This window comes from Strix uralensis, chromosome 1, assembly GCF_047716275.1.
Source record: "Strix uralensis isolate ZFMK-TIS-50842 chromosome 1, bStrUra1, whole genome shotgun sequence".
NCBI lineage: Eukaryota > Metazoa > Chordata > Aves > Strigiformes > Strigidae > Strix > Strix uralensis.
In genome coordinates, this window is record NC_133972.1 from 118,928,206 (window position 1) to 118,951,318 (window position 23,113).

A 23,113-nucleotide genomic window follows, 5' to 3' on the forward strand; every position below is an offset into this window, starting at 1 on the left:
CTGTTCAAAATACCATCTCTCCTCTGAAACTTCACTTTGACAAGCATGTCAGAAACTGTGAGGTATTGTGAGAATAAATGATAGCTGGTGGATGGCCAAAACTGTATTTTGTCGATTTTCTGTATCATGAATAGTCTAATTAGGAAAAAAATGTTATTTTTAAGAAGTGACATCTTCAGTTCTCAGATAAAATGGAAAAAAATGAGGGAAACTATTTCAATTGCTTCAATAATCAAATTCTTTTGTGTCACTCCAAATACATGCATAAACATTTCCTCACAAATTCACTTGTTAAAATTATTTCTCTTTTTTCCCCTGACTTGCACTATGACAGTAGTAATCAAGACTGATAACTGTCCTTAGAATTCTCAGTGTAGCCAAGTCTACAACCTCTCCCTTTAGTATAAAACTCCAGCTTTTTGCATTGTCTGTACCCCGAGAACTGTGACTTTCTAAATTACTTCAGCAATAAACTTTGATAAAGGGAAATGTTCTCACCTAAAATTGCAGTTGGCACAAATGGATCTGTCATACATCATAAGCAGGTCAATGCAGAAAAGGTAAAAAGAGAGAGAACAGTAAATGATTGATAAATGTTCCCGAGTTTTCTTTCAGAAAGCTACTGTAAGCAACCAGTATGTTGCTTGTGTATGTATTAAATTTCTAAGGCAAGAAGTATAATAACATAATTATATATGCTTTTATTATGAAAAGGTCTATATAGGGTGGAGATCAAGAAAAAAAAATCAGTTACCTGGGTAATAAGAATTAGGCACTGTTGTGCTCAATGTGTTAGTTTTCATTGTAAATGAAGATGGTGAAGATACAGCTGCAAAGAGAAACAAAGCTGGTTAGAGACAGCAAAGTGATACGTGGCTATTTAAGCTGAGTGATACAGCGTATGTGATTGACTTCGTTTAGAGTCCGTCCTGTTGTATTTGTTGCACTGGAATCCGGACCTAGGGAAAACCAGGTGTGTCCAGTGAGTAAAATAGCTCACTGAATTTGATCAATTCTCTAAAAAGAAATGTCATCAAAGAAAGCATATGGGTCGGTGATGACAAATATACTTCTTAAATCACAAGATTAGACTGAATAATGATGCTTGAATAAAGACATCACAATGGTAACAGGTGGTTTTGACAGAAGCTTTGATCATTATTAAGTTTACTTAATAATACTGTAAACACTGTATGCAAATATTCTACTACAGTTGATTTTTTTTCTCCTTTTTTTTTGATTTGTTCAGACAGGTGGATAATGTATACACAGATACTATTATGCCCTGAATAGTTCTCTTTGTTTAACAAAGGTTTTCAAGAAGTGATACATAGACCAATGCTCGCATTGGTATTTAATCATCTAACCATTTGTAAAACCTATGGGAAAGCCCAATGCAACAAATTAAGTTCCGTTAGTTCCCTGGTATACAAAGATCATGTGTATTACTGTTATAAGCACAGATACATTTAACAGGTGGGAGTTAATCACAACATTTTACAGGATGTTAAGACAAAGAGTCATTAAAGGTTTTTAAGCAAAGCTCATAGCAAATTAAGCCTTAGCTGCTTGTCTACACAGCTCAAGTTCAGTCAGACCAGTGAATGTAAGCACATTCTGGATACCTATAAACAGACTAACAGGAATTTGTGAACAAAAGTAGAACTGAGGAAGACAGGATCTGCTGGATGAGGAGTGAGATTACTCCTGCTGGCTTTCATCCGCCTTTTTTTTTTCATTTGATCTTCTAGGCCATACAGTTGCCAGCCCTTGTTAAGATGAAGCTATCTGAAAACTCACTTACATAATGATGCCAGTTATCCCTTATCCTGTAAATGAATATATCTGAGACTACTTTCCTTTGATTATGTCTCCTGAATCACTAGATGGAAAGAACAGAGTGGTATTCCCTTTGGGTAGGGATGCAGAGATTAGTTGAGCTGCTGCAGCTAATAAAACTGGTTAGATACAGAGAGCAGCCAGAATTATAAACTTTCATATGAAGTAGCAATGTTCTCTTGAGTACAAGGCCCTACACGAAGATTACTCCTAAAGACTGTCAGGCTGCTTCTTCTGGTGACCACACTTCTTATGGAAAGTCTAATTAGAGGTTCTAGCCCTCAAGTGATATAAAATACTTGCTCTGCCAATAATTTCAAATTGGCTTAAGGTGGTTTACATAAAGAGGATTTAGTCCCAGGAACCCATTGCAGCTTCTTTGGTTGTTGTGACCATTCAGTAACACCACTGCAAAACTACATCATGATGGTGGAAGACAAAGTCAAATCTCTTGATCTCTTCACAGGAGTAAGCAATCTCATTAACTGCAATGGTGTGTTCTCACCAGAAAGGCAAGTCGGATTTTGAAAGATCTATTTCAAAGCAATTTCAAAAGTAACTCAAACGCAAATTAACATTGCAAATTCTGAGCCTAATGCTGCTGAGGGAAGTCTCCCTGTATAAACCTCACAGAGTGTTTGTACAATTGAGCTCATCAAAGATAAGTTCTTAAGCATATTATTAAAGAGTGGGAGTTGGGCCTCGCATACTGTTAGTACTTGAAACAAAATTCAATCTTTGACAAATTCTGAGGATGTTAAGAAACACTGGTATAACAAGAAGAACTGAGGTTCCTTAAGAACTACAAAACCCAAGTTTTGTTGAACACAGTCATTCTTTTTTCATTCTTTTTAACAATTATGAAAAATGGCTGTTTTTCCTGGTCTTTGCTTAATACTAACTCCCAGACAGCAGTCCTTGACTAAAATTCTAATACAGGAAATTTTATATCCCAAATTTTATTTATTTTCAGGGTAGATCCAAGAAGACCCAGGCTTTTACAGAATCTGTTATGAAACTGCAGAACCGATAACTCCATTGAGTTCTTCCTTTGCACAAGCAACAGAAAGAGTATCATCTTGAATTGGAAACACTAAGACAATCAGATCACCATTATTAAATTATGACATTCAAAAATAAATTTTGCCTACAAAAAAAGAAGTGAGCTAGGGAAGCATTTGAAGGACTTGGGACAGCATGAGGGATATAAAATTTTTAACATAATAGACTGGAGAAAGGTAAAACTACAGCTGTTTCAGTAATGTCTTTGCTCTTCTGCAGAAGAAAAGGATGGACAGAAAAAAGCTCAATTATCCTTATTATTTTTAAAGAAGTCTATTCTTGACGTCTGACTGTCTTGCTCATTCGAATACACACTGTAATGTGCTGCACAGTGGGAAACTCTGGGTCGCATGGATTTTCCATGACTGAGTAATGAGGAATATTTTAAAAACCATTTGCACCTTTCTTCCACTTTCCAGAAAAAAGAAAAGAAAAGAAAAAACTTACATCTCCCATTTAGATTGTGCGTGTCCATGAAAGAGAAAGCTTCGTCACAGTTGGTGCCTTGCTCAGTGTAGCTTTTATCCATCGAATTCACCATCACTGTCATTTCCTGCCGTGTACTACTCAATGTCTCTTTCCGTTTTTTAGCCAATTTTCTTAAGAAATGCATGTTGAGAAAAAACAAGAAAAAAAACAACAGTGAGCAGACACAGTCTTCATGTTGTTTAGATTAGTATCGTAGTTTGTAACCACATTATTAAGAATCATATTTACAATTATTTCTGCATTTCTGGAAACCTCAATTGATTTCACACTCATGTCTTTCAACAGCATCTGATAATCAAGGGACAGTTGCCAATGCCCTGACTTATGGTGAACAGCACTTTAATCCTTAAGGACCATCACTGAATTAAAGGGGACTATTTGCATAAAAAGGTGATGTGAAGGCTACAACTGTTTAAATACATAAATAAAAATGATAGGAGAGAAGATTTCACTGGAACTGACAAATTTTAACTTCACATGTGTAGAACTGTCTGGAGCTGTTTCCTTAAGACACCATGTAACAAAGCTAACTGGTTGACATCATACTGTATAGTATGTTTGATTTCTTAACACACTTTGCACAAGCAAGTGGCATTTTAAATTGACCTCCATTTCTAAAGACAATTTTCTGTCAGTAAAATTTCACTCAAGGTCCATAAGTAAAACAAAATTCCTATCTTAGCATCCTTCAATCTCCTCCCTCCTTCATGAGTAATATATTATTTGAAGTAGAATTTGACATGTATCTCCTAATGCACGAACAACTTAATGGAAGTCCTTTATAAGGACAAGCTTATCAAAGTGGTAACATTAAATGGATACATTTTTTACTCTTTCCACCCTTAGCTCAGATGGCAACATGTGAAGTCATGCATGGCTTCTCTTCTGATCTTCTTTAGCCTTAAGCTGAAAGTACATACAGCTCCTCCCACCACCTGCAAACCACTGGGCAATTCTCAGCTTATCTGGGTTGTGAAACCAGAATCTGAAAAGTGACAACAGCAGCATCCCCAGTGTGGTCACTGAAACTTCATTTGTAAGGCACATATTGTACTTATTTTATTTCACAGCTGTGCAGACCATAGGAAAGAACTTCAGGACAATTCAGCACTAGAGCAATGCTTCAGGAAGGCATGCAGAAGCAGCTTTTCTTCACAAGACTTCCTTGTCTTCAGACTGGAATCAGCATCTTCTCTTTAAACAGTTGTCAATCCAATTAGCTATCTAGACACTGCATACTCACTAAAGCCAGGACACTGCAGTATGTAGTGGCTTACCCTTTCTCACCAGGGGACCTGTGAGTACTGTCTCTATTCATACAACCTTTAATCACTGTCAATCTCACAAACTCAGCACTTTCTCCAAGAACTCCTGCATGTGAACAACACACTGGTGAACAGGTAACAACTCCTTCTTAACAGTTTTTTAAAGAAAAGTTACTAGGAGAATTGCCCTGGGCAACATTATAAGGATACTTAGCTGTATCTGAAAATCCATAATGGGATAAAATATGATACCAGCCACTCAGTGGGATTACAAAAAAACCCTCATGCTCTGTACAGTGCAGATCTCAAGCATCTGCTGTTACAGGGAATGTCCTTTATTTTGTAGTAAAAATTGTATCCTTCCTAAGGAAAGCCAGAGTTCTTGCTTATTACACCAACAACATGACGCTCAAATGTTATAAAAAGCCAGGTAATTTTCTTAAAGATATTACACTAACGTTTTCTCATTTCCTTCATTTTTGGTTTAGGTCCCATAATCAAGCTATAGCAGATTGTTTTTATGACAGTAACAACTGTACAGTACTTCTCAATCTGAATCTAATTCTGGAAATAGGTCTTGTGGGAAAAGTTCAAATCTGAAACAACTGTTACTGGAAGAGAGCGATACCAGCCAGACTTTTGTACTGTGAACAAAAACACCCACTGGACTTAGTCAAGTAAACTTTAGGTGAACATAACATTTTTTACATCTGCAGTTTTCAGATACTGCTGAAGGTGTTGCAGTGCTGCAGTCTCTGCAACTCATCCATTCCTTGGATCTCTCACTCCCTGGGAGGCTCCAGCTATACAGGACTTAAGAAGCTTGTAGAACCATGGTACTTCACAACACTGTCACCACTCATGCTCTTAGATTTGAAGTAAATTTTTTTGGAAAAAAAGACTTAATATTTGATCGTTTTCACTCATGGAAAAGACACTTCATAGCTACTCTCTGATGTTTCCTCCTTCTTAAAAGAAAAGAGATCTCCTACCAAAGGAAAAAGTAAAACAGATGGAAGCTTCCATGATGATTACCTAGGATGAAATTTTTTATGTAGGGAAAGCAAAAATGATCAGCTTATCACACAAATAGTGTTATCATCACTATACGAGGAAAGAAAATATACTATACCAGTCTCAGAAAAGAAGAGCCTGATATACAGAACCGTCTCAAGACTAGCTAGGAACTGTTGGTATTTTAAGGCACAAGAAATTGTGAGAAGTGAGGTGGTGTAATGGTAAAAATACGGTAAATGCAGAGTAGACAAACATACAGACTCCCTCCAAAAAACTGTGAGATTTTGAGTATCATTTACTCTGTTCTGTTACAAATTTTAATAAAATCAGTCTAGGAAAATAATAAGCTAAAGGCTTCATCACAATCTGTCCGCATTTTATCTGCCACCATGAAACTCTTAAATGCTGCATATTCTCCTGTGCAGTCCCTTCAAGTTGAAAGAATCACCTTGCAAAACTTCTGCCTTCTGCAAGCCTGACTCGATACCTTTTTCAAAACCCTCCTTCACTGTAATGTCGCCCTCAAACCCTCCAACAAACCTATGCCAACAACTGTTAAGTTGCTGCTACATTATCAGCCTCTATTTTTGGTTCATTTTCCATCTACTTACCTGTATCCATTTTCTCTGTCCTGTCTTGACTTAAATAACAAGCTCTTTGAGACCTAGCTTGCCTTCTCCCTTTGTGTAAAGCACTAGGCATACAGTGTAAGGCACAGTGGGACACTACCACAGCTAGAGGAGTGTAACAACAGTAAAAAAAAAAAAAAGGTGACTGGGGCTGATAACCAGAAAGAAATGTGCCTCCCATTTTAATTTAGGAACAGTGAGAAAAGCATATTATTTGAATCAAGCAAAGGCACTCAATTCCTTCTTCCCAATTCCAATCTGAGTGGTACTCCCCTTTTCGTATCAGTATGCTTCCTTTCTCCCAAGCAAAGAAAAGAAACAAGATGCTGCTACTTTCCACTGCACTAGCAACACACTACCATCACCAAGATATTAATAAACACAGTGAGATGAAATTTGTAACAGTATTGCTAAAGGAATTGGGCTGAATATTTTTTCTTTAATTAATTCAATGAACTATTGCACTTATTGTAACAAGATAAAATAGCTTCTTCTTATATACATACTGTTTCAAATTTTACTTCTCTATTTGTGGACAGGTCACATAAATGGTTCTGATAAAGAAAGGATTGGGAGCTTTATTGCAACCCACTGGTGTGGTGCACTTGTAGTTACAAAAGCTTTTAACAGTCTGTTCACCAAACCCCTGAAAGAATCTAAACTATAATCAGGAAGATCCTTTAAAAGATCCTAAGAGCGGTAGTCCTTATATAGACAAGGAGTCCCCAGTTTAAAAAAGAAGCAGTTGAAATGGGAATATGATAAAAGTATATAAAAAAATAGTGGAGAAAAGTAAGAAATTAAGAAAGAATTACTATTTCTCAACCATGTAAGAACCAGAACCAGAGGGTATAGAGAATTTTTTTTTAAATATAAAAGTAAATACTTTCACACAAACCAGGTAATTATGGAACACATCACCACAGGACTCCAGAGATACCAAAAGTAAGTATCAGTAAAAGAAGAACTGATGAAGGGCTGAGTGGAGGACAGTGAAGGCATTATCTTATCTTCACTCTCCTCCTGTATTCATCTAAAGGTTTGTCACTGGCCACTGTCACAGACATGATGTGAAGTCTGGTGGACTTAACAGATTATGCAAGAAAGGATGGAAATACCTTATTTGCTTTTCTAACACTTAGAATTACTCACCTTTTTGCATTGTTTAGGCTACTTTTGATATACCAGGCAGGATTAATTAACTCAGAAATTCATTACTTTGCCCATCTATTTTGGCTGTCTATGATACACTAAAAGAAGATTCATAATTATTTTGAGGAAAATGCTTTAATCTGAAATCATTTAATAAGCATCACTGCACACTCAGCAAGCTTGCCAAGGACACCAAGCTGTCTATGCGGTTGACACCCTGGAGGGAAAGGATGCCATTCAGAGGGGCCTTGACAGGCTTGAGAGGTGGGCCCGTCCTACCAAGTCAAGGGAGATGATTCTCCCCCTCTATTTCTGCTGTGTCCAGCTCTGGGGCCCCCACATAAGAAGGACATGAACCTGCTCGAGTGGGTCCAGAGGAGGGCCACAAAGATGATCAGGGGGCTGGAGCACCTCCCTTATGAGGACAGACTGAGAGAGTTGGGGTTGTTCAGCCTAGAGGACAGAAGGCTCTGGGGAGACCTTATAGAGGCGTTCCAGTACCTAAAGGGGGCCTACAGGAAAGATGAGGAGGGACTTTTTACAAGGGCATGTAATCATAGGATGAGGGGCAATGGTTTTAAACTGAAAGAGGGTAGATTTAGATTGCATATAAAGAAGAAATTCTTTCCTGTGAGGGTGGTGAGACCCTGAAACAGGTTGCCCAGGGAAGCTGTGGATGCCCCCTCCCTGGAAGTGTTCAAGGCCAGGTTCGACGGGGATTTGAGCAACTTGATCTAGTGGAAGGTGTCCCTGCCCATGGCAGGGGCGTTGGAACTAGATGATCTTTAAGGTCACTTCCAACCCAAACCATTCCATGATCACTGATTCAGCAACACTCAGTCTGAAGATGTAATTTAATAAAAGCTCTCCACGAGAAGCATATAAAAAAGTCTGCAAATGCAACTGACTTAGTCCCTGTTTACTGTGTTTTTATACTTTTTTCATATTTATGTTGTATTATTTTTTCTTTAACAACAAAACAGTCCTTGTCAATTATTTTCCTGTCTTCAGCAATGGGTCCTCTACGGCAGAAAAATACACATCACACATCATTGGGAGAATTACATGTGTATGATGGAGTTCAGGTTTAGTCTACCACCTCTGGTTTGCAATAGTGCACATTTGGTAACATTGGGTATTATTCTAATCTGCATTAGAAAATTAAAAATACTACTTTCTATTTTTTAGGATATCCTTTTAGGGCATACCTTGAATCTCCAATGCCTTATCTGTATTCTTTATGTTACTTTTCATTGTTAAAAAGTCCTCATAGAAAACAAGATTTAGGAACCTGAATATATAATCCAATTCAAAATGGTAGATTTCTTTAGTGTCATTAAAGAACTATCGTTATAAGTAATTAATACTTTTATCTGCTTTATATTTCTTATCAAAACAGCAACACTCTGCACAGAAACCTTTCTATCTCCTGTGAATGGACTGAGACACAAATACGAAGCAACTGAAATCAAGTGATGAAGCGAAATAGAAACAGTATGGCATTAATGATAGTGAAGTTCTGCTCATAGCAAACTTCTGTCATTCAATTTCACATTTATATCCTTTATATTGAAATGTAATATGCTCAAGAATGCGATTTCACAGTGACATTAAACTGTGGACTGTCAACACTCTATCAGATAGGAAATAATGTTAGGCGAAATATTTTTGAAGCCGCTACGTTTTGCAGCAAGAACTAGTGAACACTTAATAAAATGCTTTACAAGTTGTCCCCATTTCAGGAACTAGCATTTCTAGAGAAAAACCACATGGAAAATAATTGTCAGGAGAATTTAAAAAGAAAAAGGTAGGCAGGATCCCACTGAATTCTGTTGTTCCTTGCTTAGGATCTCTTAGTATGCACACCACTACTAGATTATAAAATTATTCTTTGTCCTAATAATACCAACATATATTTTGTATTGACATCACAACAAAGTAAAGCTACAACAGTATAGAAGACTGATGTAGAGGTTATACATATCTGACTATAGCCAAGGGTGCATAAGCCCTTTTACCTGACTTTGCAAAGGGGTGGTTTATTATAATTTCTTTTAGGAGCCTTATCTTTGTTTTAATTATCAACTTCCTGCTTCTCAGCACATGCTAACATTATTAATTTCATTTTTATCATGCTCTTGCACTCTGATACAGACAATGAACTTTAAAAAAATGCTGTGATGCTGCTTGAATTTTGAAAAGCATTCCTGATACCACAGGATTTCATCTTCCCCCCGTTCATTCACTGTGGCTTTCATTTTTGCCACAGAGACTTTAGAATCACTTTCCGAAACACCAGAACTATTACTGGGAGACCAAGAAGGCATCTTGATACTATCAGGACTGGTTAGAAAGGGAGAAGGAGAAAGGAATACAAGTAAATGTGGGGGAGGAGGATTCATTTAACTTAAGAGAGTTACAAGAATTGAGTGAAAAATGAGTACAAACTTTTTAAATGAAGGTGGAGATTAATGAAAATGGTTTTGATTTATACTGGCATAAACAAAACCAGTTTTAATTTTCTGTGTGTTTTACTTGCCTTTTTACTCATTGCATATTAGAACTTTAATGGTCTTTTTACACTTTGTTGTTGCTAGTAGATGGGTTCATTAGCATTACATGAGATCAAAGCAAAGAGCAGTTATTTGGTTACACCCCATTTTCAAAATATCAGCGATAGCTCACAGGTGAAGTATGGCATGACTTAAGAAACACTGGATCAGAAAGCAGAAAGAAAATACAGAGGGGAGTGGGAAATGAGAAGGAAAAGATGATGGAAAAATAAGGTACAGCTGCAGTCACAGACACACAGCTCACTGTTGCTGCTAAGTGCTCTTTCTTGAATTCAGGTATTCAGTACGTGCTTTGAAATTTGCTTGTAGTGACATCATTAAAAACTCTGCTTATTTGTTTCTTAGCTTCTACTTTGTATGAACTCCTACATCAGGTTATCATCTGAGTTTCTGCAAGTGAAGGTTATAGCATCAAACCCAAGAATATCTCAGGTCAAAGGAGGCATCGCACTGACAGATTTTCTTTGCTGAGGCAGTGGCTGAAGGGGGAACACTGGTGACTGACCAACAGTGAGAAAAAACTGGAGCTATGTGGTATGCCAGATTAATGTAACAACATTTATTTGAAATGGGCTGACTCTTGTCTTAACTCACAGAGGAAGTTAATTTTGTGGTTACAGTTTAGTTCTTGTTTGTCCACCTAAGAAGACCTTGATGCGTTTTAGTAGGATTGACAGGCTCTTCAGGGAAGGCTCTAGGCTATGGCAGTAAAAAGTAATTTGAGAAGCTTTGGCAGAACTATATGTCTGGAAATCTCCTGGCTGCACTATTTCTGTCTCAAGTTAGTCACTGGTCTTGGTGTTCAGAAAAATGCACCCACACACTTTAAAAAAAAAAATCCAACACCCCCCTGCTCCCCCAACAGGCTAGAACAGTCATAAAATGTGACCAGCAATAGTTTTTGAAATTTATCATTAACTAATTGTGACCATGACCTTGATTATTATAAGTTATGAATCAGGCAATAAGATGTCCCATTCTACTCAACTGAACTAAGGAAGGAAAAAATGAAAGGCCACAAATTCTCTGAATTTGTTTCAAAATTTAACAATTTTGCAATATGAATTTAATTTTGTGTTTTGATTCTTATAGTCACCAAATTAATCAAGAAAATAGTGAATACAATGTTTAATTGACCTATAGGTCCTCCTGAATTGTAAGGGTGTATAAGGAAAATACACAGAATATTAACACTTTGGTTTTTTCCCACAAATTAATTAAAAGGCAAATGCTTATGAATCTGTTCAGTTTACTAAAGACTTAGCTGACTGATTTACTTTTGTGATTATAGCAGCCATGTGGAACTACTTGCAGGATGAGGATCAAGGTGCTACTTAGAATATGGGAGAGGCCAAAGTATGACAAATCCTTTATGAGCACAGGGAGTAACCCAGTAGTCCAGCTGGAACACTTGAAGGCCAAAAATCAGTGTGACAACACTTTGCTTCCTGTGAAGAAAAGAGGACAGCTGGGCAGCTGAGAGGTCTGTTATGGTGAAGAATACAGGGACCTGGAGCACCTGGGAGCAGCTAAATCAGGGTAGGGATATGAGGGGTGAAATGACTGCAGTATACCCAAAAAATATCACTATAGCCTTTGACACAGGAGCAGACCAGCACCCAGGTCTCTCTTTCAGCTGACAGCCCTGCTCACTAAACCAGTAAGTCATACTCTCTAATCCAGTCAGTCTTGAATTACTCTCTTCAAAGCAATGTACTTTCAAAGGTTTTGGAGAGTTCCTCCTATTAAAAACATGTATAACCAACCAGAGGATTAGGACCCTCTGATAGGAAAGGAAATGGACTTTTGAATACTACCTGACTGAGCAGGGAATTGAACCTGGATCTCTCCTGAATGACAAATCCTGACTGAGGAGAGACTGAGAGAGCTGTGCTGGTTCAGCCTGGAGAAGAGAAGGCTCACAGGGGATCGTACGGCAGTTTTTAACTACCTAATGGATGAGTACAGAGGGGACAGAGCTAGACTCTACACACATGGTGAAAGTGTTGCAATTGAGGAAATTCCTATTAGATCATAGTAAAATTTTGTCACCATTGGGGTACTCAAACAATGGAGCAGGTGCTCAGGGAGGTGGGATCTCCATTTTTGGAGATACTCAAACCCCTGCTGGACAATGACCCGAGCAACTCGATTTAGTTTAAGTCTGCTTTGAGCAGGAAGTTAGAAAAGATGATCTCTAAAGGTCCCTTCTGATCCAAATTATTCTAGGATTCCCATTAAGTGTTCTGGTAATAGGGCTTCTTTCATAAAAGGAAACCACGGCAATTTAAAGGATTACAGATATGAACACAATCCTCAACTGTGCTCCTTCTTTGAACAGTCCTACACATGATATGCACAGTCAGAACCAATACAGGATAATACTAGCAAAATTACATACAGTCAAATAATTAAATATTATGATAGATGTAGATTCTTTTTATTTTTATTTTTTTTTTCATTTTTTTTTCTGCTGCATGTACTAAACCACCTTTCTAACTTAAGGAGCAAAGCTTATGTAAATATTTTTATCAATAAAGCTTTTTCATTAGAGAGCTAGTTATATTCACATTGAACTGCATAATGAGAATGTGATAATTTTTCATAAAAAAGGCAAATTATATTTTGATTTTCTAATATAGTATTAATAACATACACGTTCTCATTTTAATGAAGATGAAATGTTCCATTTTCTGTTGTCTTTGATTTGTATTAATTTCTGCTACATTAATTGTACATAAATGTAAAATGACATAACACTACTTTACACGCTTTCTATTACACTATCTCAACTTGAGTGAAATGAAGTATTTGAAGTTTCTGTAGAGATCCTTTTCTGAAATGTATGGTCATAGGAAAATTCCACACCTGACCTATCCTTTTGCCCGAGGATACTTTTTTCCCACAAAAAGTAATTTCATTTTCTAAGCTAACTCTATTAAGAACAGTAAAAGAAAATTTACACAAAACCTGAACTTTCTCTTTTGTTAGCATATATACCATTTTACTTATCTATAGGTAACAAGAATACCTAGCTTCTTTTGTATGCAAATGAATATACATATCTAATTTAGTTTTAAGAGATAAAAACTAAAAGAAACAATTTAGATGAATGAAAGATGTGTATGTCATATTGGGCTCACAGAGAGATATATTTCCTTCATAGTACTGTGTAGATGGGTATTAAAGACTCTGCACATGGTACAAGAATACCGTATTTATAACATATTGTTTAAAAGATATAATCTGCATTTGACATTGCAAGTCTTCCCCTTTGTTTCAACTGCTTTTCTTTTTCTTCTTTTCCTCCATCATATTATCATATGATCTGAATAAAGAACTAAACAGACAACACTGGGGCCTACTCAGGAGGAGGTAGCTGTGTGATGTGTAGTGCCAGACAACATGAACATGAAAGCTTTTCACAGAAACACATTCACGACAGATTTTGAAATTCTCTTCCTGAAACTAATTATCATTTTAGAAAAGGCTGGCTAATGATGAAAGAAAACACCTTCTTATCCCATAGCTGTCAGTTTTAAGTAAAGCCTCAAGCTCCCAGGGGTGGTGTGCTGCCCAGAATTCCTCTGCTTTCACAAACTGAGACAAGAGGCAGTGTTAAACTGATGCAGATTTGTTCTGGGATGATTTCCCCCATACCAAATTTTCACCACATTTTCAGAGGTGTTCTCAGCATGAGGAATTACAGAGATGTATGGTAGATATATCTATTATGTTGTAGTTTCATCATCCTGTCTGCCCACTAGCCTCTCTCTCTGAGATTTGCTATGATATTCTCAACTCCTTAAGTATGGCCGGGCAAATGTCTTTCTTCAAAAGTAAGTCTGCCATATAAGCAGTTCCTTCCACAAACAGAAAATCCCTAGCCCCACAGTGCATCACTCTGTGAGGCTGACCTGAGTATGGGGCAGGTATCTTTTACATGAAATAACTTGTTACTTTCACTATGGGGCTAGAAAGTTCCCAGATTTCTACAGAGTCTAACAAATTACGTCTAGGCTTGCATAGGCTCAAGTTAATAGAAAGCAATAGTAACTGTAACAGTTTTAAACATAGGAAATCCTTTTGCCTCAAGGTATTTAGGTCTCTGCATAGATCTGTCTCTCACTGGACAGAAACGAAGGCATTTGGCTTTATCAGCATAAGGATATAAAATACAGTCAAAATAAATTCTTTAAAGTTCTCCAAAACATTCCTTAAAGGAATTAGCTTTAGCATATTTGCTGTTTAAATATATGTAAATATATTGTATGTATTTTTTATATATATGCATGTATATATGTAAATATATAACTAAATATATGTAGTGGTGTAGTGCAGAACCAAAAGCAAAGGTTTTGATAGGCTTAATCTAATGTGACTCATTCATTGGCTTGCTGCTCCCCAGTAAAAGAATACAAAACAGCCAAAGGCTTTTGCTGATGAAAAATTCCATTGCATTAGTACAGACGTTCTGGTAGACAGATAAGCATCCTGACCTAGGTCCTGTGTAAGTCCTGCAGTGGGAGGTACTTCTTCAGTTCCTGAGTATCTTGTCTTCTATGCAAGACAGCGTTCCTTGCTCATGCTGACTTTCAAACCCTAGTCCTATACTTTCTCACCTGAATAGATAATTTTTGCCACTTTGTATCCCAATACAGGCAGCAGTTTGTACAATATAATTGCTAGTGCTGGTACTGAGCATTCACAAACTCACACATGATTTTTTCTGCGCTACCTACACTTCATCATGTGCCTTTCACTTTTTCAAGCAATTCCTACCTTCAAGACTTCTGTAATATTCAATACACCTTGGCAGCTCAAAATACCCATCTGCATAGGGTTTTAATCAGCCTTTTAGCGGACTCTACCTTCCTTCCCTTCCACAAGAACAAATCTGGCTTGACAAAAGTCACTGACTGAAAACTCAGAATAGGCAATACTCAGTCATGTAAGAAAGAAAGAAAAAAATTTCCTAAGGGGTTGCTGAAATTGGGCCATTCACTTGATGTGGGTAGAATAACTAGTAGGATGCAGGAAGATATACCCGGAGCATGGTCTTCTCGGTAGTGCACTAATTTAATATGGCTCTGTGCTCTCTGGGGGAAGGCAGGCACTAAGCAGTGGTTCTTTAGCAGCGCGTGGCTTGTAAACCATTCAAGTGTTCTCCCAAGCCATGGGAGAATCATCTAATTGGCAGTGGAAGTGCGGTGGCAGATGGACTGATGGAAATCCAAAGCTGTGACTACAGGAGGAAGTGGTCCACCTGAGACCTTGTGAGGCTGGTACTATTTGGTCAGCCTAAAATGCAGCTGCACCCTCAATCTGATCTTATCCCGTGCAAAGGGATGGGGCTTCTGGGAGAAACTGTCATCTGTCTCCTTTATTAAGCTAATGAAGTTGTCCAGCCCCTACTTCTCTCTTAGCAGGTATGTGTGTTGGGGTCTTATGTCCTATATTCAATGGCTCATAATGAAGATGTTAATATGAGGCTTGTATGTTGATTAATCCACTTAAGGGGTTCTTTATACCACTGTGGAAAGGGCAGCTGATACAACTGCATGCCATGGTGGCTTTAGGTGAGAACATTTCAACTACATGTATTTAGATCCCTTCATTTCTAATTCTGGCAAACTTGAACCTATTACCAGTAAAGGTTTTCTTAATTAAATGATGTAAGAAAGGTGTCAAGGAAAGCTTCTGTAAATCTTTTTAATATAGTTTCATCTGAAAAAAAATCAGTGTTATAGCCACAATAACTTTAACATTTGAAAAGAATGTTAATTAATGATTGCATATAATACGGGATTTTCACTCAGAGCTTTGCCACCCACAAGCAGTATGATAATCCAAAGACCAAGGAATCAAATTTTTTGCATGGAACCATGCTGCATTGAAGTCTACAGCTCTGTCACAGAAACACAAAGAGAAAATGAATGCCTTGTACTTTTTCTCAAATCTAATTCTAAATTCTGTGAAAATACACTTTTAAAGACAGAAAGGCATCTTTCATCCCCAGAAAAGGAAAAACCTGAAACTTCTGAACAGAGCTTGCATGGTAAAATTCCTTTTGAGCGACAGAGTAAAAGCTATAAATAATGTCATAGTCCTTCCCCTGATGAAATCATCCATTACAGGAATACTATATGTATTAACAGGAGTTGCTACGCACTGTGTTGTTCTTCAGAAGGCAACAACTCCAAACAACTAAAATACTACTACATCATTAAAAATATCAGTCAGTCAGAATTTGCAATTTTAACAGTAATGATAGCTGCTGTTCTTACAATAAGCCCAGTACTTCAAATATATTGGAATATTACAGTTTACAGTAGTGATGCAATACAGTAAGTATACTGAGTTTTATACATACACAGACCTATCTGAAGTGTTGCAGAGGTGGCAATGAAGGCAGAAACAGAACTAATAGGCTTTTGTGTTGAAAATAAGAAATTATTCCTTTGCACTCCTCTAATAATACCAAACAATGACAAAGTTTCTAAGATATAATGTGGTAGTGCTAAAATGAACTCTCAAACTCATTATTTACAGAGAAAGGATGTAAACTGACAGCTGCAAGGAAAACTACTCTTTATTTAAAAAAAACCTACAACCAAACCACAACAGAATTTGATAACGAAGAAAGCAGTACCTCTGTAGCAAAACTTAAAAAGAGTTACATAAAAATGATTCTGCATCTCTGAAGATTTTATGGTTAATAATACCCTTTCTATGAGTTTACTGAATAATCTAGCTAGCACAGAATTCTCTGTTAAAGCTCTACATGATTTGGGAGATGGCACTTGAAAGGGAGTGTCTTAATTCCTGTAACAAACTGCAGGTTAGGTCAGGAGACAGATCTGGGTAGGAGTCCCATTAACAGAAATTAGAGGGAGAGGTTAGCAGGATATTAACTTGCAAGACATCACTACCAGTCAATAACATTTGGGAATATGTGACTATTTTATCATCCTAGAGTAACTGCTGAAATATTATTCTGCACTAAAAAAAAATGCAGTAAGTAGGAATGCTTCTAAAACAGTCAGTATTTACCGTGGAACAGTTTCTTTTAATGTTTTGGCACAAGCGTTGGTATGTTTTCTACTGATTTAGGGTAAGTAATCCATAGTATATTCATTATGGCTACTTAACTATACAAAAACACCTGAAAATATCTATGGTGGTGTGATTGTTTTCTAAAGCTAAAGAAATATGAATGCACAACCACAAATATATCACATTCATAAACCAGAATATGGCAATTTCTCTTTAACATGCTGTTTTATTCAAATTATAACATTTTTAAGATCAGCTGTCAAACAAACGTTTCGACTAGATTGACATTTCCCAGCCTACCTAGACAACTTGTTAAAAAGGTGTATCTTTCAAAGGAAACGACAAGACTCCTTACAGATGACTTCAGTGGAGAGTTAAGTGAACAAGGACTTAAGAAGTGCATTCCACTTCTGCCCTTGGAGAAAGGAGTGCTGCCTCTTTCGAGGAGCTAACGGGCTTCCCTTCACTAACTTTTACTTGTGCGATACCAAATGTAAAAGAGGATCTCTAGTACGTCTGTTAAACTTAGTCACTTAGTAATGGAGTCCTCTTAATGAAAAGATGACCTAAGCACTCTTAATGAAAAGATGACCGAAGTGCTGCACCATGGGGTGCATACTTACAGCTTTATACTGAACCGCAAGTCACTGCATAGAATGACACTACCTTCCATTGGGGGGTCATTTTTAACAGTTGCTAGTAATATTTAAGTTTACAAACACTGGATAAAAAATAGTATTGTGCTAGTTTCTTCAACAGCAAGGAAATAAGTAACTTGAAAACAGACAAGTGGACGCCTGTGCAAATCATTAGGGACACATTTTCACTATTTAAATCGTGTCTTCCTTCAAAACACTGTAACACTATAAATAACTGTAACTAGGTAAGAGTGGGCAATGACATTGTAATAATATTTTGACATAGGTGAATTACAGGTGAGGAGACTCTGGTTGATTTTGGATGAGAAGCTATGGTAACAAGAAGCTAGATAATCAAGAGTTTACCCAAAATCCAGGCTCAGAAATGCAGGCTGAAAGAGGTATGTGGACACCTGGTTCAGACATAAATTTGGACATAAATTTGGGTAGAATTTTAAATGGCAGTAAAATAGTATTTCCTCTACTATGACAGCTGATTTAGGTGAAGTTTCTCAATTACTGCCACTGGCAGGTAAAACTGAAAAAAAATTGCTTACGCTGCCAGAAGCAGAAATGTTTGCCTAATTTGGAATATTTTTCTTACATATCAAAATAGCATACGGATTAGAATGTATTAATATTGTGGCCTGCATCTGATAAGGACATCTTATCTCCCCTCTGCAGTCCCACCCCAAGTTTGTCTCTGCCACTTTCATTTTTTTTCACCACAGAGATTTGTGAAGTTCATGTTCCTACACATTATAAGACTCTCATGCTATTTTTCCACTTTATTAATATCTCTCCTTGCACCTGAGGAGTTTTAAACATTTCATGGAGTTTTACTAATTAAAACTTACATCACTCTCTGTGAAATATGTATGGTAAGGGGACAGACAGAAACCACTCATCAGTAAAATGAATCTTGGAAGGAAGTTAGCAGCAGGCTGACAGCAGTGTTACTCTTTACACAGAAGATGGAGAAGACTATTGCATTCGGCCGACAGATGGAAGGATTTCAGTAGGATGAATGTTATTACATAAATGGAGGGTTGGTCCAGAAAATGGAAACTTTGCATTTTCAAACAACTCTATCCATGAGCAGTACAACTAATGGATTTGAGCTTTCTATGGATTAATGTTCTGTGTTCCCTAAGTACTGTGTTCCCAGCTCTCCTTTGAGTTACCAGTACCTGCTTCCCAACATTTCCCAGCTACCTCTCCTATCTGTATAACTAATTAAGTAACACTAGTTGCTAAACAGCAACAAGGATAAAAATACGATGAAATTTTAGGTGTCTCCAAATATCTGTAACTTCCCCTTTTAAGATGATCCAACAGATGGGCAGAGTGGCCCTCAGCACTGCACCAGGACAATGATTCAAAACAAACTTGTTGCCTTCAATGTACGTAAGAATTTAAAGAGTAGTTTAAATATAATTTAAACTCGATTCAGGATTATATCTAAGATATAATTATGGCAGTTATGGACCACTCTCACTGACAGATTGGGAGCTAATCATGTCTTGCTGTATTTCTTATTTCATCCCCTCCGTCCACTGCCCCTCTCTTAACTTACCTTGCTCTCTTTTTATGTCTGGTGTTTTGGATTTCAGGTTCAGCAGTGGTGAGACCTTCACTGATTAGATGTTTGAACACCTAATGTGAAAGTGTGACGTGGAATAGCTTGAGTGACATCTTTAGATATTTCTTTTACTAGAAATCTTAAATTAAATAACAATAAGCAAGAATATCACAATAGAATATGAGGTAAGCTCAGTGCCCTCTGGAGGCCCTCATCTTAAATGTATTGAAATGGAAGCCAGGGATAGTAATATTTTGTATTATGTGTATTTACTTAGGATTTAAGTTAGATGGAAATAATCTGACCCTAATGACTTTAGTAGGACATAATCAGGTACACAAAATCAAATATGTTTTAAATTTTCCTAGTTGGGGCATACTAATGCATCAACTCTTAACTACTACAAGTAGTTTGGGCAAAAGTGGTTTGGGGCACAGAGAGATAGGCAGACATATTAACTATGTTTTTATTTCAGCACTGGTCACAACACTTTTCCTTTAACTGCCAAATAAATTGCCATGACTGGTTTAAGTGCACATGCCATACCAGTGCTTCCCTGCTACTAAACCAGGTCCTAAGAAACAGGCAGAGTAACTCCTGGTAACTGTATTTCAAAGAACTATATTTGCATGCATAACCACATCTGAAATATTTTGGTCTGCATCTTGAAAATAATGCATTTTATTACTTGCAGGTACTTGCCAGCACCACACAAGTCGAGTCATTAAGAAGCAGGAGGTAAAAATAAAAAAAAGAACCTGCTCAGTTTCTTCTTTGCTATGTGCCATCATCACACTGTCTTTCTACTGGTTTCAGAAGGAAAAAGAAGGGGTGTAATGGTTAATCTATTGTTTATTCAAAACCACCAACAGAAGTTAATAGACAGTTATAAACTAATTGAGTGCGTCTGTAGTGCTATCTCCTCATTCATCTCGCTTATTCAATTTAGCTCTGTTAGTGTTCCATATGGTACAGTGCCCCTGCTGCTAGGAACAGTCATTCACTGCAAAAAACCCCCTGTAACAACAGGAAGCTAATAGTTTAACTGTTCCTCTAAATTTGTTTGACAAAACTGACATTTAGTACGCCACGTCACGTTGTCAGTAATCTGCAATTTACCCTTAGGCAGGCAGTGGATGCTCATTTTATTTACCTCTCATAGTTAAAAGCGTAATTAATATTCCACTCTGAAACAAAGATTAGAGATTTGACAAACATTGCAATTTAAATTCTCCATTATAGCAAACATTAAAATCAAACATCTTTCACACACCCCATTGCATAAAGGACACGTGTAGCTGTAATTTAACTTTTTAGTTTTTAATACCACAAACTAATTTCTGCTGTCAGTTTAATGAGGTGGAAAACACAAATCTTGTTGCTCTCTGTGTGCACAGGCTGGGACAGACTGCAGAGAGCTTGAACCAGTTTGCTTCACAATGTTTCAGTCAAAATCCCCAGATTATTTTGAGTCTGAATGATAAAAAAGGTCTTAAAGACTTTGTTTAACAAAAGGCTTCAATAAACAAATACTTCAGGAACAAAAATACTTTAACACCACAGCAGTTTTCTGAATTGTTGTAGCAATGCTGAAAAACTCCAGTAATAGCGGTCTGGGCTGTAACTTTGTGGCAGTGCTACCTGTAGCACAGAGCCCAGCTAAACTCTCCAAAAATTGCGTAAGGAGGGCATGTTCCCCTTCTCACTGTTTGACCTCCTTCATCCTGCTTTACATCCAGCTGAGGTTAGGCAGTCATTCAAATCATTTAATCACGGGCTTAAAGCAGAAGCAGTTTGCAGTGATTCCTGACCTGGGCCAGCCATCAGGCTGGAGGCACGGGCTTGGCTGGCATTGTCTCTGACACTTTCCCAGCCCCTTCGAGGCCAGGCTGGCATACTCCTCCTCCTCCTGCTCCTTCAACCTTCACTCCATGCCCACGGATTTTACAGGTATAGTAAATGCAAAAACAACTGCAGGGCTTTCTACTCACAGTAGTTAAGCTCTGTGTAAGAGTCCCATAGCAGGCTGCTTGGTGGCATCTGCGTTACAACTGATTTATTGTGCCAGATTCCGTGACAACAGGGCATATCATCAAACTGGCAAAGTAGGGGGAGCTCTCAGAGAAATAAATGACTGCGGTTTTAAGTCATGCTAATTTCAATTGGAATTCTAGCTCCATAAATTCTGTGTGACTGATTAAAATTATTAACATGTAGAACACCTTTAGGCAACCACACTGGCTCATTAAACATGGAAGCCTAGAATTATCTCCACTGTAACAAATGTGTGTGCGAATGTGTGTGTTTCAGAGACATACATCAGGAATTTTGAATTTTTTTTGAGGAGATTCTCTTCACAGAAGCACTCATAATGCCAAAAAAAAAAAAAAAAGAGACAGCATAAACTCAACAAAGAGGCTGCTGTTACTCTTTTCTCAATCCATCCTATGTAGTAACCCACTGACTCCTGACTCCTTCACAAGACTTCATTAGTCTCTGCCAACTTCAATCTGCTTCAGTTATTTTGCATTCAGCTCCCAAAGGAAAAGCACTCTCCCCACTGATCACAGGCTAAACTAAAGATAAACTGGCTCATTTTATAACACATCAAGCTAACATGTCCTGAATCACACTAGCATCACAAACCAGGAAAGGAATCTCTGAATATATCTAATCCTGTCACAATACTAAATAAGAGAGATGCACATTTCTAAAATTGGGTCTCCAAAGCAGGAATCCAAGTTTTAGATGCAGGGAAGGTTAGTGTAAGCACATTATTTCTCTCCTAAATGTCAGAGGATATTTTCTCTTTCATAATGAGTGTCTGCAGATAAAAAAATCTTAATAGTAGTATTATACTTTAAAAGAGTGCTGTTGATGTACAGTATGAGATTCTGTGAACAAATGATTTGAATGTCCCTGTCAAGAGCAAATATTTTAAAAAGTTATAGTAATTGAATGAAAGTTATTTAGATTTTTGTTTTATTCAAAATGAGATGCAGGTTATGAAAATGTATAAATCAGTAGGTAAGCAACAGAGCCACAAAGGTCAGAATCACAGCTGTTGATAAAGGGAACCTCATTAATCATAATGTAAGAATTGCCATATTGGATTAGACCTGAGCCCAACTGTTCTTATATCCTGTTTCTGTGAAGTTCTGGATGTTTTATGGAAGTATAAGAGATATCATAAAATGCAGATGTGGAAAAAACAGTTTCCAATTCCCTAATGGCAAGAGATTGTTCTAAATTTCAAAATACCAAGTTTTACATGCCTTCCAAAATGCTTTTCAGCAGTATTTACACCTGAATTTTAGCAATTTTACCTCTGCATATTCTTGAAATCCACAGAGATGTCCAGTTCACCTTTGAATATTACTATAATCTTAGCCCTAGCAGCACCTGGTGACAATCAGTTTCAGTCTAATTATGCATTATATTAAAGTTTTCCCTTCTATTTTAAATGCAAGTTAAATTAAAAACCTGTTCCCTTTATGCTTGTATTAGCTGACTTATGAAAAATAAAAATTCCTGGTAGCATCTACAATTTATTGATCTGTTTACTTTTACTGTGCCTATTTTTATCTTTTTCTTTAAAAGGTTAATGCCCAATCTTTTAGTTCCCGCTCATGTACATTTTTCTGTGCCTGACTCTGAAATTTCTCTCCCCCTTTGATATTCTTTTTTGAATAAAGACTGACCAAATTAAGAGCAGTTTAGAGTTGCACGACTCTAATGCACATTTGCCCTTTCTAGGTTGAATTCTTTCACTACTTTATTCTAGCTTGAATTCTTCCACTTTGTTATGAGA

The 23,113-nt window shown here is 37.2% G+C and overlaps 1 protein-coding gene across 6 annotated transcripts in view; it reads right to left on the reverse strand.

Moving 5' to 3' along the window:
- PTPRM (protein tyrosine phosphatase receptor type M) overlaps positions 1-23,113 on the reverse strand; it is a 506,311-nt gene that overhangs the window by 111,401 nt on the left and 371,797 nt on the right. For 2 of the 6 annotated variants that reach the window (XM_074878543.1, XM_074878526.1), the window contains 3 exons: positions 3,349-3,500; positions 755-829; positions 499-525 (listed from right to left, as the gene is read on the reverse strand). In XM_074878543.1, coding sequence (XP_074734644.1) covers positions 499-525; positions 755-829; positions 3,349-3,500 — 254 coding nt within the window. The remainder of the gene's footprint in view (positions 1-498; positions 526-754; positions 830-3,348; positions 3,501-23,113) is intronic. The other 4 variants (XM_074878552.1, XM_074878533.1, XM_074878569.1 and 1 more) reach the window with 2 other exon arrangements.